General features: G+C 45.6%; 1 protein-coding gene across 2 annotated transcripts in view; it reads left to right on the top strand.

The window, feature by feature from the left end:
• The window catches only part of CRYBG3 (crystallin beta-gamma domain containing 3), a 2,312,058-nt gene that overhangs the window by 1,013,890 nt on the left and 1,281,770 nt on the right, over nt 1–16,398 (top strand). For both annotated transcript variants that reach the window (XM_069639009.1, XM_069639010.1), the window contains one exon: nt 16,307–16,342. In XM_069639009.1, the coding sequence (XP_069495110.1) occupies nt 16,307–16,342 (36 nt within the window). The remainder of the gene's footprint in view (nt 1–16,306; nt 16,343–16,398) is intronic.

The raw sequence follows: 16,398 nt of genomic DNA on the forward strand, positions 1-16,398 counted from the left end.
CTAAGTAGAACTGCAGCTTAGCAATTGTGTTATTCTGCCATCATTTTTAAAGCTGAAAAAGTGTTGCGTTTAAAATTTGCAAAACCAAAAACGACCTTCACTAAATCGCTCATATCTCCGCGACCGTTTGTCTTAGAGACTTGCAGTAACTTTCATCTGAAAGCTTAGAATCTTAGCTTTTAATCGCACCAAGAACCACATTCCTACCCCTTATAGTTTTACCGCAATCGCGGAACACGCATTCGCGAATTTTGCCGCAATTTGCAAATTTCTTCATGTGTAAAAATCTGCTGCTGCTTGCCTTCCATTTGCCAGAAATTCGTTTAACCTGCTAATCATCCCTGAATCATTGCTAGTGTGAGCCTGGACTAATATTAACTTGATTTCACTCACCCTAAACCTCTAGAGGGAATTAAAAGCATTTTAGCATATTTTTCACTTTATTGCCAGCACATATAAAAGCATTTTGCCTGTGTTTTCAACTTCCGTAGTCTAAGTTGCTGGGGTGAACTGAATTACATTTGAATTGCATTTCTGAGAATTGTGTGCCTTCCTTCCACTTCCTTGCATTGCATAAAAGGGGGGGGGGGGGGGGTAAATTGTCCAAGAAAGTGATTACATTGTCTTTTGCTGAAATCCTATCAAGTTATTTTCTGTACTGCATTTCATTCCACATTGCATCCATTGGAAACCATAAAAGTATTGTTGCTATCTTCTCCATTTCATGTCAACTCCTTAGTGATTATCAAGAAGTGTGCTAGTGCCAGATTCTCCGTTGTTAATCTTTATCATATCAGATTAAGTGGGATATTCAATTATTAATTTATTATAAAGTCTGATATATATATCTATTGTTTAAATTATCAAATAAACCTTTTAACTTGCAAAACAGAACTACTTCTTGGCTCAGTAGGGTCAGGGGGATTCTGAGAGAGGGGTGTTATATAGGGGTAGTCATCCAGAACGCATGAACTGGACATAAAGATATATCAATAAGGGTTTTCATTCAGTATTCTAGACTAGGCGTTGACTTGGCTGTAGTGCTGAATTGAATCCTCTTACAAATTGGGGGCTCGTAGCCGGGATTCTGGGTTAGAATACCACTTGTGCAGCTTAATACAGTGTGCTAACTGACGGGATACATACATCCAGTCGAATCACCACGCTGCATTACGCTGTGAAGCATTCCTCAAAAGGGACACTCCAAGAAAAGTTCTGTTCTGCAAAAATAAAATACTAACTTCTGTAAGTCAGGACAGAGACCAATCTCTAGAATGACGACCTTGGTAGATATGAAAATAGCCAGAGAGCACTTCTTACATAAACTATTTGTGAGAGGTGAATGGGCTGAGCAGGGCCAGGAGGCCTGGTTGCAGGCCATCACGCGACAGGCCACTGAAACAGGGTCAGACTTATGGAGAGATCAGGGTCCATTACATGTGGCCCTGAGTGAACTATATATGGCTCCTAAGGCCAAAGATGAACACGACAAGATTGTTAGGATAGCGGCATATTTATATTTATATATGGGAGCCATACAGAATAAATGTGCTGAAGGCCATGATCTGGCAAAAAGGCAACAGATGGCGTTAGAGAAGGCCCAATCTGATCTGGACTCTTCTGAGCAAAGGCTGCACAGAAGCCAGGAGTCAGAAAATGAGACCAGACAGTACATCACTAAAATAAAGGAGGATATGGATGTGCTGCAAAAGGAAAAGTCAGAACAGGATACCAGATGTCGGGCCTTGCAGAAGGAACACCAAGAAGGTTTGGACTCCCTACTGCAAAGCCAGAAAAAGCTGGAGCAACAACTGGACTTCAACAGGGTATGTGCTGAGCAGGTAGTCACCCTGCAAGGCCACCTAGATAGGGAAAAGGCAGAAAGCAATAAACTGATTCTGAAAGACCTGGATACCCAGGCAGAGTTTGATGAAGAGCGCCGGAAAGCTGGTGCCCTTCAAAGGCAGAGGGACGACCTGGCAGCACAGATGCAGGCTCTCAGTCAGGAAAGAGACACTTTAGGCCAGGAAGTCTGCCACTTAAAAAAGGAAATTGAAGAAAATCACCTGGCCCTCCAGGGGCTGGGTGACCTCCAAAAAGAAAACCAGAACTTGGTAGAGCACACCAGAAGGGTGGAAGATGCTCTGGCAAGAAAGGAGCAGGCCGGTAGGGATGGGACTCGGGAGGTAAACCTCTTGCAGCAAAGACTGGCCCAGTTCTCCAGGACCAACCAGGAAGCACAGAGGGAAAATGAGGCCCTCTGTCAACACAATGATAGGCTCCAACAACAGGTAGCGATGCAGGAGAGACTGATAGTCTAGTAAGGCCTTGACTGAGGAACTGAAAGCACAAATGCAGGCTCTTGCATTGCAACAGGGAGCAGGGGCGGATAGAGATGAGGTCTGCTGGGAAAGAGAGACTCCTGACCATAACCTCAGGAGCCCTAACACCAGGGGCCTTCATCTCTCCCAGTCCCTGGACTCTACCACCCCCATGTCCCCTGGCGCACATGAACACAGGGCCACAGGGATGGCAGATTACTATCCAGCTAAAAGTATGGGGCTCATAGGCCAGTACCACTCAGGAATGGAGGGGTGGGCATCCGGGTATGGGCACCCAAGTACAGTACAGTTAAGTGGGGAACCCCAGGAGAGTAGGCCCCTTAAGGGCATCCTGAAAACCTCTGCCCAGTTAGGTCAGTGGGGGGGGGGTACCCAGCAAATCCTGGCAGCAAGGAGGGATCTGAGGACTCCTCTGAGCACCACAGGAAACAGGAAACCAGGTCCCCACATTCTGCTAGCCATTCCCAGGCTCGCAGAATCCGGGAAAACCTGGAAGAACAGACAGGAACCTCTGGGAGCAGTGCCTCTGAGTCAGAGGATGAATGGACAAGGGTTACCCGAACCAAAAAGGCCAATAAGGCAAAAAGGGCCTTGCTTAAGGACCCCTTAAAGCAGATTAAGGCGATCAGGAGCGTCATCACGCCTTACCATAAGAACGCTAAGTATTCTGTTTGGGAGCACTTAGAGTTGTTTGAGCAAATGATGGAGACTTTCCATTTGAAGGACAGCCAAAGCTGTATTCAATATGTAAAGTGGACCTTCTCCCCGGAATACTCCAGTTTCTTTGCGGGGCTGGAGGACCAAAATCATTTAAGATGGTCCACCTATAAGGCGGCCATCTTGAAACATTTTTCCATTCATAGAAATCCTCAAGAGGCTCGCAAGGCAGCCTACAATTTGCAATGTGGGGAGGATCAGGCCCCACAAGAATTTGTGCAAGAACTGAAACGTGCTTTTGCGCAGACCACCAGAAGGGTGCGCACAGACAGTAGAGAATTCATAAATACATTTTTTCATGCCTTGCCCAAATACATAATGACCCAGCTCGTGAGGGATTTTACCGAGAAAAGATCTTTAGACTGGGTCCTTGAACAGGCTACCCGGATCTACGAGGTGCAGAAACCGGTAGATAGCAAAAATAATGCTCAGAAAAACCCCAAAGCCAACAGCACCCCTGCTGCTGCCAAGGTGGCAGAGGTAAAGGTCACCCCCGTTTTAGAGTTGGAGATGGGGGGGCCTAAAAACCTACCTGCACCTAATAATGCTAGGCCCAGAAGGTCCTCGGGCCAGTCACAGACAGGGAGCCAGGGAGGCAGCCCCACAAATGGGGTCCCTCGCTCTCCTGATTATGTAAGTCCCCGTTACAAGGGAAATCGACCCATCCTGGGTTATGTGTGGACTCCTCCAGCCCAAGGGGGGGGATCCAGCCAAGCACCTAACCCAGGGAACTTCCCTCCCAACTTCCCACAGGAGGGCAGAAATTCTCCAAATCCTGGGCAGAACTTTTTCCCCAGGTATCCACCCAATTTCCAACCCCAAAATCATCCATCCTTCTTTCCCCAATTCCCTGAGCCCAGACAACCTAATCTGGGAGAGGGGAGGCCAAGGGTGGAGGGGTACCCAAATCTTCCCAACCCGGGGTATTACCAGAGGAGGGACAGCTACCCTTCCCGGGATCAGCCCAGGGGAGAAAACAGGGCCCCGTATCAGCCTGAGCGGGTTTCCCAGTTAGAGCGCCAGGTTCAAAACATGGCGCGGGATCTGGGTCACATACTGAGGGCTCAGCAGAACCCTCAGATCGGCATGCCGGCGCAGAACGCACCCAACTCTGGACCTGGTGCCCCAGAACAATGACGGGGGCAGCACCCCGATAACTCACCGGTTCCCAGGGAGGAGGCACAAAGGGAAGGGGGGTGTAAAGCCTTGGAGGAAGCTTCCTTCCTCACTTGTAAACAGCCCCTGGAAACCCAGGAACCGGAAACAAAATCTCTTGCCCCTGAAAGCCTGCCTCCTAAGGAGCAGAGGGAGGGAAGGAGAAACAAAAGACCCAAACAGACTCAGTTTGAGGAGGAGGTACAGATCTTCCAATTTGAGGGAGAGGGATCCTCAGAGGATCCTGGGAAAAGGATCTTCTCCTTCAGAGAGGGGGGAACTCCTTCCAAAGAAAAATGGGTCCCTAGGGATGCAAATCCAGACTGGGGAGATGTGGAGACTGAGCTACCGCCGCCCACTATCTCATCCCAGAACCAACAGCAAGAAAATCCATTGGTTCAAACCCATCCTGGTGACTGCCTCCAAAAAGGGGGGGGCGGCCCGGAACCGGAGCCAGGGGAACCTACAATGGCTCTGATCTCCAGTTGCCAAATTTTTCTTTCAGATTCCCAAGGTTCTCCACAGAATTCTGCCCAAATCTCTTCGCTAGCGATGTCCAAAACCAGAAAGTTAGCCCACCAGTTGTCCAAAAATGTGCATTATCTGTGCCCCCTTGAGGAGAAGGAGGGAAGATATTATGCCCCGGTACAAGTACAGGGACAGGGTACAATTTTGGCACTGGTGGACACTGGATCTCAAGCTACCCTTCTGTCCAGAAGGGCCTTTGACGAACTGAATGCAGGAAGGGGAGAGAATTACCAAATTCCTCTCACCTCTCTTCCTGGGCAACTCCAGAACTTTGACGGGAAGGAAATTCCCGTCGAGGGGACGGCAGATTTGGACATTAAAATTGGGCGACACAAGTTGAAACACCCGGTCATAGTTGTGACCCCAGAGGGCACCCCTTGTTTACTAGGGAATGACCTCCTGAGAAGGTTGTCACCCCTAATAGATTGCGTAAACCGGGTCCTCTGGACCCAGACTAGCCGACCAATAAAATTAAAACAGAGTGTCAACCATGTTAGTTTAAACGGCACCTGCCACATGGTTGAACAAAAATCTGACCAAGTAGAATTTCACTTCCAGAATAGCCAAATTCCAGACGTGACAGTAATAGCAGTAGGACAACAGACTGGTGATGCAGGGTCCTCTCTATTTCTGAAAATCAACCTTCCTTCCAGTCTAAAGTGGTACTCCACGCTGGAAGGAAACACTCTGAGATTCTATACTAATCCACAATCTGAAACTCCCACTCCTATAGTCCAGAAAGATGCGAAATCAGCTCAGAGCCTGGCTGATATTCAGCAAATTGGAGAGCAGTTGTTCATCCCTGTCCAATTAAATGATGGGAAGGACTCTGTTCTCGCTCGAGTGTGTGTGAACAACGGTAAGAGCTTCATCAGCGAAGCCATGTTCCGCCAACTCCCAAAAGATCCAGCCATTCCCACATTCAAACTGATAGACAAATGGGAAATGGACCTGGAAGCACCTAATTCCAAACAGCTCCTGCCAAGCAGGTGTATGCTCAAAATCTCCATTGGCAACAAGAGCATAGTCCACAATTGTTGGGTCGTGCGAGACGTCCCTGCCGCCTTTTACTTAGGCAGTGACATTCTCAATCGCTTTGCCATTAGTTTGGACCTAATAAACTTCAAAGCTTTGTCCCGATTAGCGGATAACCCCATGGGCTTTGATGATCCAGAAAAAGCATTTAGGTCAGCTCAATTGCTACCTTATGCAGTTGAAATTCAGATCAAAGAGGAAGTCACCATCCCAGAAAGGACCCGACAATTCTCCCTGGAAGTGAAAGTTAAAAGAGGACAACATTTGAAAAACCCTGATGCTTACATACATCTAAACGCTTCTCTCCAACAGCAAGGGTTGGGGGTAAACCCAACTCCATTAGTCAACATAGAACATGACACCATTCCAATAGAGGTGGATAACAGCGACTTAAAGAGTATTACTCTAGCCGCAGGCACCATTATTGGAATGGCGGTTGATGACGACATTTCTCCATTGATCTTGGAAATGAACTGTTAGGGCCAATCCCCAAGGACTGCGTTGACAGTGACAGTGATGACAATACGACACCAGACAGGATTTTTACCCGGCATGGGGGGAACTTCCTGGTGTACACTTCTTGCCCTTATGGTAAGGAAGATGTGACTTGTGACTTCAGGAGGGATGAGGTGATTTTCCAGGTCCATGAGGGCTGCCTTTCCCACCTGAAGCCTCCGGTCCAAATCAGCACTCTGACCAGGGACTTCTCCACCCAGCTGGAGGAGGCCGCTGAAATAGCCAAACCAGAAGTCTTTCCAGGCTTCAGGCAGATGGTGGAAGAGAGAGTCAACCTAGCTGATGCCTGTGTGACTCTGGAACAAAAGCAAAAGTTGAAACAAGTTTTCTTGGATTTCCAAAATCTCTTTGCGGTAGACTCATATGACTGTGGTCGCACCGACATCCACACAACAACAATCCCCACGGACCCTGGCATGACTCCTGTGTTTGTGAAGCAATATCGCTTGCCTCTCGCATCCATGGAGTCACTTACTGAAATAATTAAGAACCTTGAGTCCAGGGGAATAATCCGTCCAGTCCACAGCACCTTCAATAACCCGGTGCTGGGAATATTGAAGCCGAACGGCCAGTGGAGACTCTGTGCTGACCTCAGGGAGCTCAACAAACGGGTCCATACTTCCCGATGGCCTCTGCCCTACATTGACCAAGGGCTGGCCCAGATCCAGGGGTCACAGGTATTCACAGCAATAGACCTGACCAATGGATACTGGACCGTGCCTGTCAGTAGGGAGGACCAATACAAGCTGGCTTTTACCTTTGGGGGCCAGCAGTATACATGGACCCGGACTCCCTTCGGATACCTCAACTCCGGCAATGAATTCAACATTTTTCTACACAAGGCCATGCCCGACTTGGGTGCGAGGGGTAACCTGGCTTATGTAGATGATGTCCTCATCAAAAGTTCATCTGTGGAGGAACACATAGCGGAGATCCGTTATGTTCTGATGCAGTTGCGGGCCGCCGGAGCAAAACTTTCCTTTCAGAAAGCACAGTGGTGTAGAACCCGTGTTAATTTCTTGGGGCATGAGATTACTCCTCAGGGTCTCTGTCCCCAGAAAAAGAAAGTGGAAGCACTTCAGAAACTGAAAGACCCCACAACTCTGCGGGAACTAAGGAGCCTCCTTGGACTGACTAATTACAGCAGAAAGTTCATTGAGGGCTACGCAGAGATCACCAGACCCCTGATTCATCTCTTGAAGGGGGGGGTCAAGTGGGAATGGGGTCCATAACAATCTGAGGCAGTAAAACAACTCAAAAGAAGCCTCTCACGAGCTCCTTGCCTAGCTTACCCTGTCAGAAACAAGGAGTTCTTCCTGGAGACGGGGTTCTCTAATACGTGCTTGACGGCAGTATTATACCAAAAGCATGACAAGGTCAATAAAGTAATCTCCTATGCGAGCAAAACTTTATCCTCTGTGGAGGAAAAATTCAACGATTGTGAGAAGGCACTCCTGGCAACGGTGTGGGCATTGAAGAATTACCGCCCGTTTATCCAGGGGGAACACATCATAGTGGAGACTCCACACCAGCCTCTGCAATATCTCCAAAGTGATAGAATCCGGACCGGAAATGTGAGTAATTCCCGAATTACTTCCTGGATTCTGTCAATGCAAGGCTTTCCTGTGGAGGTCCGATATGGCCAAAACAAGAAGAGTCCCCTCGCGCAAGGTCTGGCTGACTTGCATGATTGTGCCAGAGAAAACTGTCTCGAGGACGAAAGTCTAAAAATAAAGGACAACATGGAGGCATACCTTAATTCCCCACACAAAGTCTTTGAAGAAGACAAGTGTGAGGGAATGCCCACTGTCTATGTGGATGGATGCTCTTACCATGTTTACAACGACGGGGAGAAAGAACTGGTGGCCGGCGTAGGGAATGCATGGGTGAATGAGTCCCCAGAACCCTCTGCTGGATACAAAATTGGTCCCCGAAGTAGTCAAGTGGCAGAATTGATGGCTGTGCATCAGGCCATCCTCACTGCTGTCCAGCATCAACTCCGCGAACTGGTCATAATCACAGATTCGGATTATGTACGGAACGGGTTCGTGGAGCACCTGGTTAATTGGAAAACCAGAGGCATGTTATGTGCTAACAATAAACCCTTGAAACATGGGAAGTTGATCCAAAACATTGATGATCTGGTCACCTCGAATGAGATGACCATCTATTGGAAAAAGATCAAGGGTCATTCCAAAGTAGAGGGACCAGACAAAACTGGAAACGACTTAGCTGATCAGCTGGCCAAAACCGGGGCCATCCAAGGGGATCTAATTGAGATTGAGTCCCTGTTGGGGGAAATCCAGGTCACTGCTATCACTAGGTCCCAGACAAATGCTCACAACGACCTTTCAATTGCACAATGGAGTAAGGAGACCCCTGATGCTGATTTGATTACAGCTCAGAAGGGGGATCCAGTTATTGGTAAGTTTTACCAGCACCTTGAGGACCCTGAGAACTTTCCCCTGACGGATACCGATTACATTGGGAAAGAGGACCTAAGAGTGTTGATGAAATGTCCAAAAATGTTCCGAATCCAAGACGGTTTGCTGGTAAGGAAATCCAAAGCTGGCCACGATCAGTGGGTGGTTCCTACCTCATTCCGAAGCCTGATGTTGAGTCACGCCCATGATGCGGCCACCGCCGGTCATAGGGGGTTTCACACAACATTGGAAATCTTAAGAGAGGTTGAATACTGGCCACACATGGGGCAGGACCTCGACCAATACTTGAAGGGGTGTCTTGTGTGTGCACAGTTTCAGCCATCATCCCTCACGGACCGTGCGCCTCTCCAAAAGAAGGGGATGATACTGCCATGGTCAGATTTACAAATCGACTTTGTAGGCCCTGTGATTCGCTCTGCTAGGGGGAATAAGTACATGTTGACTGTGACATGCTTGTTTACCAAGTGGGTGGAATGTCTCCCAGCCCCAAATTGCAAGGCAGAAACCGCAGCTGCCCTGATGATTAACCACATCTTTTCCCGTTTTGGTCTACCTCAAAGGATTGAGTCAGACAGAGGTAGCCACTTCACCAGTGAAGTAATGACAAAGATGTGGGAGATACTGGAGGTCAAGAGAAAGCTACACATTGCTTACCGGCCAGCTTCTTCTGGGGCAGTAGAGAGATATAACCGAACCATTGTGAGCATATTAAAGAAGTTTGTGGCAGATTCTGGGCCAAGTTGGGATATCCGATTACCTCTGGTCCTAATGGCCATCAGATCTACCCCTTCATCTGCAACCAAAATGTCGCCATTTGAGTTGATGACTGGGCGCAAGATGGTGCTTCCTCAGCATTTGCTCTATAGGACCCAAGAGCAGACACTGATAAATGCCTCCACTACTCATGAGTATGTGGAGAATTTAAGGAAACGCCTTCAACATGCTTTTGCTTACGCTCAGCGGAATCTAGAAAGATCGGCTGATAGCATGAAGACCCACTATGACCTGAAGACTCCCAGGAAGGAATATCAGGTGGGGGACCGGGTCTATCTATACAACTTCCATAGAAACCAGGCAAAACAGCGGAAATTCTTGCCTACATGGAAGGGACCCTTTGAGATCATCGACAAGATCTCCCCTGTGGCCTACAAAATCCACATCCCCAAAGGTCCTTTGGCAGCGGGGGAAGACAAGTGGGTCCATATAAACCAGTTGAAATGTTGCCATCCCAGGCACGCTCTGCAACAACTGGAGGAATCCTCTGGAATCCTAGCGGGTACTGTCTCAGACTAATTCAGTTCCAATCATAAAACATACCACATCTAGTCTCTAAAATATTGTGATTTGCATGAAACTGTCTCTTAGTTATACTGTTTTTTATCAAAATAAGAATGTAATGTTTCGTTATGATGAAATGCATATGCTGCCCCACTATCTCAACAGTGGTGGAAAAACGTCTATGAGTAGGTATTGCCGCTCTTCCTTTGTCGTCCTAGGAGAACGAAAACCTGGACACGGGCCAAGGAGGATGATCCGGAGACCGGGAGCAGAGACGCAATGGGCCGGGGTACCGCCCAATATTCCCATCAGGACCGGCGAGGAGAACCAATCGATCAGTACGGATGGAGGAAAAGATGCTGAACTGTGCCATCTACCGGAAGAAGATGAGAACTACATCCCAGATCTTGCGGGTCCCACCAGTGAAGGATCAGATGGCCACCGCAAGAAGGGGGGCTTGTGGGATGTATTTACCCATGCATCCGAGCCCTACCTCAAAACTGTGCAGTACTGGCATTGAAAACATCATAATGGCCAGAGCTCCCCAGAAAATGCACAGGAAAATCCCATTTTGCCTATATTGTTCAGAGGGGCAATGCTGGTTGCCAAAAGCAAACCCATAACTGTTGGGAATTCATTTTTCTTGAATGTCAAATATGGCAAAATCATGGGCACAGAATTACTTTACTGCAGAAACACACCAATGCCATGTCCTGAACATGGACAATATACTCCATGTAATATCACTTGCTGAAATGAATCAATCTAAAAAAAATCCCAAGGAGGGATGCAGTAACCGCAAAATCCTGAGGGTGGCGCTGGCGGTCTAAACTCTGACAGGAGAGCTGTCTTGCAAAACTGTCTAGTGCAAAGAAAGGGGTCTCATTTCATCAAAAGCTCAAAGGGGTTGCCTGTCCTGAGAACTCTTGACACTTCAGAACTCAACACAAGAAGCCAGGAAATCACAGGGTTCTGTTAATTAAATGCAAAGTGGCTCCCTGGCCTCCTGATGTCAGCTTCCCAGAGACCACACAATGGCCCCTCTCCTCTGAAAGGAATATGTTGATTTTTACTGTTTCCTGTCAACAAAGGCCTGCCTGCCCGGAGGACACATGTGACTTACCCACCCACGTCTTGGAGGCGGACTCCAACACTCTGAGGACTGAATTGAAAGTAAAATATATATTTTACAAAAACACTGATAACTCTTTGTAATCAAATGACAGAAATGTATAACTTTGAGAGACTTAATTTGAAAAATGTACCTTTAATTCAAGCCCAAACTCCAAATTGTGGGATATTCTGGGACAAAACCCTGCTGTTTATTAATATTACAGACTCCCTGTTTCAGCTAGACAAACGAAAATGCATTGGTATGTGGGTAGATATGTGAGGAACAGTTGTATAAAATTAAATGAAGATCCAATGTTGTTTAGCACATTAAAGAGTGCTAAAAGTTGCCATTTTTGAATGCAAGCTCTTAGAAACAGCAGATTTGGGACAGAGTATACCTCATGTGATATGTGACATGGGTATGTAATTTCAAACAACTGTGAAACTGTGAAATATGTATTTTGATCATATATAGATTTGGGTGCACAGATGACAGGGGAGTTTTTTCAAGAGATCATAAATGGCTGACATCACTCTTACACAACTTAGCTCCCCCAATCAGGGGAGAAATGAAAGCTGGACCAATGACAAGTGAGAGGGGCAAGTTTAGTTATGACCAACACACACACCCACTTGCAGAACATATAAATGGACCACTGAAACTTAGGTAGAGACATTCATTTCCATCTGCAGCGGGACGCTCTGCCGAAAAAATCCATACTTACCTCCATCAACCTTTAAGGAGCCAACACTTAGACTCCAAGATAAACAGAGACCACAGAACCTTAACCAAAAAGGCCACTGCCAGCAAGAGTATTTGTCAACAGGCCTGACAATCTTTTTGCAACTGAACTCTTCAGACAGCCGGCTGACGCCGTCTGAATTTTGCCAAGAACTTTTGCAAGAACCCGGTGACAGAAATATCCAAAGAGAAGGCAGGACCCGACCCAGAGAACCGGTGCCTAGCAGAGACCAGGCCATTGTATCCAGAGTGCAGACCCTGATGCTGTGAGCAGTTCCAGAGGCCAGGCGCTGTGAGCGGAACTCGGGAAGACCTGACCAGACTGAAGTCCGTGACCAAGTCGCTTTCCGGTTCAAAATCTCTTGTGAGTACTCAGCAAAACTCAGAACACATCTCTTAGCTAAAATCATATAATTCAATCCATTTTTAATCTAAGTAGAACTGCAGCTTAGCAATTGTGTTATTCTGCCATCATTTTTAAAGCTGAAAAAGTGTTGCGTTTAAAATTTGCAAAACCAAAAACGACCTTCACTAAATCGCTCAGATCTCCGCGACTGTTTGTCTTAGAGACTTGCAGTAACTTTCATCTGAAAGCTTAGAATCTTAGCTTTTAATCGCACCAAGAACCACATTCCCTTATAGTTTTACCGCAATCGCGGAACACGCATTCGCGAATTTTGCCGCGATTTGCAAATTTCTTCATGTGTAAAAATCTGCTGCTGCTTGCCTTCCATTTGCCAGAAATTCGTTTAACCTGCTAATTATCCCTGAATCATTGCTAGTGTGAGCCTGGACTAATATTAACTTGATTTCACTCACCCTAAACCTCTAGAGGGAATTAAAAGCATTTTAGCATATTTTTCACTTTATTGCCAGCACATATAAAAGCATTTTGCCTGTGTTTTCAACTTCCGTAGTCTAAGTTGCTGGGGTGAACTGAATTACATTTGAATTGCATTTCTGAGAATTGTGTGCCTTCCTTCCACTTCCTTGCATTGCATAAAAGGGGGGGGGTAAATTGTCCAAGAAAGTGATTACATTGTCTTTTGCTGAAATCCTATCAAGTTATTTTCTGTACTGCATTTCATTCCACATTGCATCCATTGGAAACCATAAAAGTATTGTTGCTATCTTCTCCATTTCATGTCAACTCCTTAGTGATTATCAAGAAGTGTACTAGTGCCAGATTCTCCGTTGTTAATCTTTATCATATCAGATTAAGTGGGATATTCAATTATTAATTTATTATAAAGTCTGATATATATATCTATTGTTTAAATTATCAAATAAACCTTTTAACTTGCAAAACAGAACTACTTCTTGGCTCAGTAGGGTCAGGGGGATTCTGAGAGAGGGGTGTTATATATGGGTAGTCATCCAGAACGCATGAACTGGACATAAAGATATATCAATAAGGGTTTTCATTCAGTATTCTAGACTAGGCGTTGACTTGGCTGTAGTGCTGAATTGAATCCTCTTACATGTTCTGAATTGTGTTTGTTGTTTTTCACTGCATTACGACTCAAATAATGTACACAGCAATTTACTTGTTTGCAAAATCACAATAAAAAGTCTTGTTGAAAAAAGAAATTAAGGAAGCAGGAAAGTGGATTGTATGCACAAAGTTATTACTACTTTGATTCCTCACAGTGGCCTTCCTCCCATTTTTTTATTTGCCCTTTGCCTTCTTGGGCTGGTCTGTTAGTTGGTCTACTGGTATGAGGGAAGATAATCCCACTTCCCCGTTAATCAATAAAGAGTTCTTTGGATTATTTATCTGTTATTTATAATGCGCCTACACACAATGCGTATACACATTTGTCTGCGTAATACTGGGTAAATTCATAGGATCGTTTGTGGAACAGGCCTTTTGTGACACATATTCAGAGAGGCCACAGATCGATGAAAATTGGCTTGGCTAGAACATTGGTACAACATGCCTTTTGTGAAAAGGTGTTCAGACAATATGTATTTGCTACAATGACTTCCAATTTCAATTTGATCTCTCTTAGTTTAATGTTGTCATAAAGTTACGCAAACAAGGTAAGTACCAAATTCAGGATGGCAATCAAAGTGGACGTTAACCTTCTGTTCTAGACTTTTCAGCGTACAATATAATGATTGATTATTAAACTGGGTGGATGGTAAAATGTCAGATGAGACTCTTGGAGACTTGAGAGAGGATTGATGCTGCGTCAAAAACGAGGGCAGACCATTTGAACCATTTAGCTCTATTTTGTCATTCACACTCCCTGGGGACATCGCATGGCTGCCCTCAAAGGCTTCTATCAGGGCTACTTCCGAATTATGTAACCAATTAACTGCAAGATGCTCTCGTCTGCATTATAGTTGCTTTCCACACCTACTATTGATGGGTTTAATTGGTCTTCAGCAATAGGAGTAGGCTGCCTGCATGTCCACCTCAGCCGAGCTTCAGTATTTGTTATAGCAGCAGCCATAGCTGTATAGTATTAGTCTTTTTTAATATGTGTCAGAGTGAGAGATCGACCTACTCGACTCACAGGTACGTTCTCAGGAGTTACTTACGGATTAGTATTGTAGTGTAGCAGATGTTCCTGGGCTTTCAGGGCGAGAGGCACCCTTAGATGGTCGACCATGTTGGAATAATCTTCAACAGCAAATACACTGTCGTTGGACATTAATACAGGGGGCGATGCTGTATTGATATGCGTTGCCACAGGAATTGCAGGGGTAGAAAGAGACCCGAGAGTATCTAGCTTCAATAAGAATGCATCTGGCGTCATGTTAGCCAGGTCCGGAGTGGGCGATAGATTAGGGTCAGAGCCAACAACAATGCAAGAGTCGGCTTGGGGCACTCCCGGCAGTGCGAGATAATTGGTGCTTTCACTCTGCAAATTATACATAACTCGGTGGTAAAGGTTTGAAAGGAAAGTCAATAAAAACGCATACCACACTCACCAGAAATGGAGCAATAAATATCAGTACAGGCTCCACCCTCTCACTCCATGCCTCTGCCAACTAAAAATACACTTCATCACGCTTCACGTGGAAGTTATGGCTTATAACAGGGCCTCCTCCTGGTCCATTAAAGTGCCACTCCACTCTTCAAAGTAGAGGAAAATATCCACATCGCCGCTCCTGCTACCGCCTGCAAATACACTTCAAGCGTAGAAGGTATTTTATGTGGTTCTGTCCCCATGACATGCCTTAAAAAGGGCCCTTTTGGCTGTTAAGACCTCACTCTCTACCCTTTTAAAAGACCTTGCTTGTAAACGTGACGTTGCTGCTGAAATATTGCCTGTACCGGAGGTGTTGCTAGGGGGAACCTAAGGGGACTATAGCCCCACCCAGGGCTTTTGGTTGTAGCCCGGATAGAAGTTCAGGGGCTACAACCAAAATGCCAGGCTAGCCCCGACAGTCCCGACATTGGCGTAGCCCAGGATCTTTTCCAGAGCTAGCAAATCCCCTGGCATGTGCACCCATGTCTTCATGTATTACAAAGTCTGCATATTCTGTGTCTTCTCTTACAGGGCGTGGGTAAATACCCAATAAATAAATGGTCTTGTGACTAGTGTTTGCATTTCAGTTTAACTCTAGTATCCTATTTTTATAGAACATTGGTTATATGAACATTCTTTTATTTTAGTACTCCAGTACTACTGTGGTTTGGTCTGCTTCTGCGCCATCTCACATCCCTCCAGAAGAGTTTAGCCTGCTTTTTGACCTGTGATACCCTAAGAGGTGAAGAGTTTCCCTGTCTGGCTGTGCTCGTTTAATGTTTGATGGAATCACTGGAATCCCTGCTGGTTTAGTTGTAATGTGGTGCTGAGTAAGAGTTGTATTAATTACTCATACCTTCACTCCTGCAGAGCAGTAGTAGTCCTTTCCTCACACTTCCCTCAAGCATAAACTACATAACAATATGAAATATGCAAGCTGCCTTTTTTGGCGTGAAACTGTGATCTTGTTAAACTGGCTCTGCTGCGCAGCATTAACTTACCTTAAAACATGTACAGCTTCAGACTTGCTGAATAAAGTAGTCCATTGATTAGTAATCTGACAGTACACCAAACTTTTCACCAAATGGCTTTGGCTAAACATCCAAAACACATTTTCTTTACTCCCATCCAAGTGCTATGGGTACAGTGGGGAAATCCTTATTACACCTTATAGCACCAGAATCTGAGATAAACGTCAAAAAGTCCCAAAGAATAGGTAAAACGTGTTACACTCAGCCTATAGACAAGGGTCCGTTTTGTTAGCATAATGTATTTTTAAGTCACACTATCGCTTTATTTATTGTAACCTATTATTTCCTGTACCTGTATATACCAACTGAATACATGAATTAAAAATAACCTTCTGTTTAGTACTGTTGTTCATAAAGAATGCAATGTTTATTTTGGTCTCAAGTGTACTCTGTATAAATGTGTTTTTTTTCATATTTGCCATAGGGTGGACTAAAAGTACAAATGCCCATTGACCCAAAGGTAAGATCCTGTTTTTGTTTTACTGACTCAATTTTGAAAAGCTCATTACCTCTGTT

The sequence above is a fragment of the Ambystoma mexicanum genome, chromosome 7q, assembly GCF_040938575.1.
Source record: "Ambystoma mexicanum isolate Mex_15411 chromosome 7q, UKY_AmexF1_1, whole genome shotgun sequence".
NCBI classification, from domain to species: Eukaryota; Metazoa; Chordata; class Amphibia; order Caudata; family Ambystomatidae; genus Ambystoma; species Ambystoma mexicanum.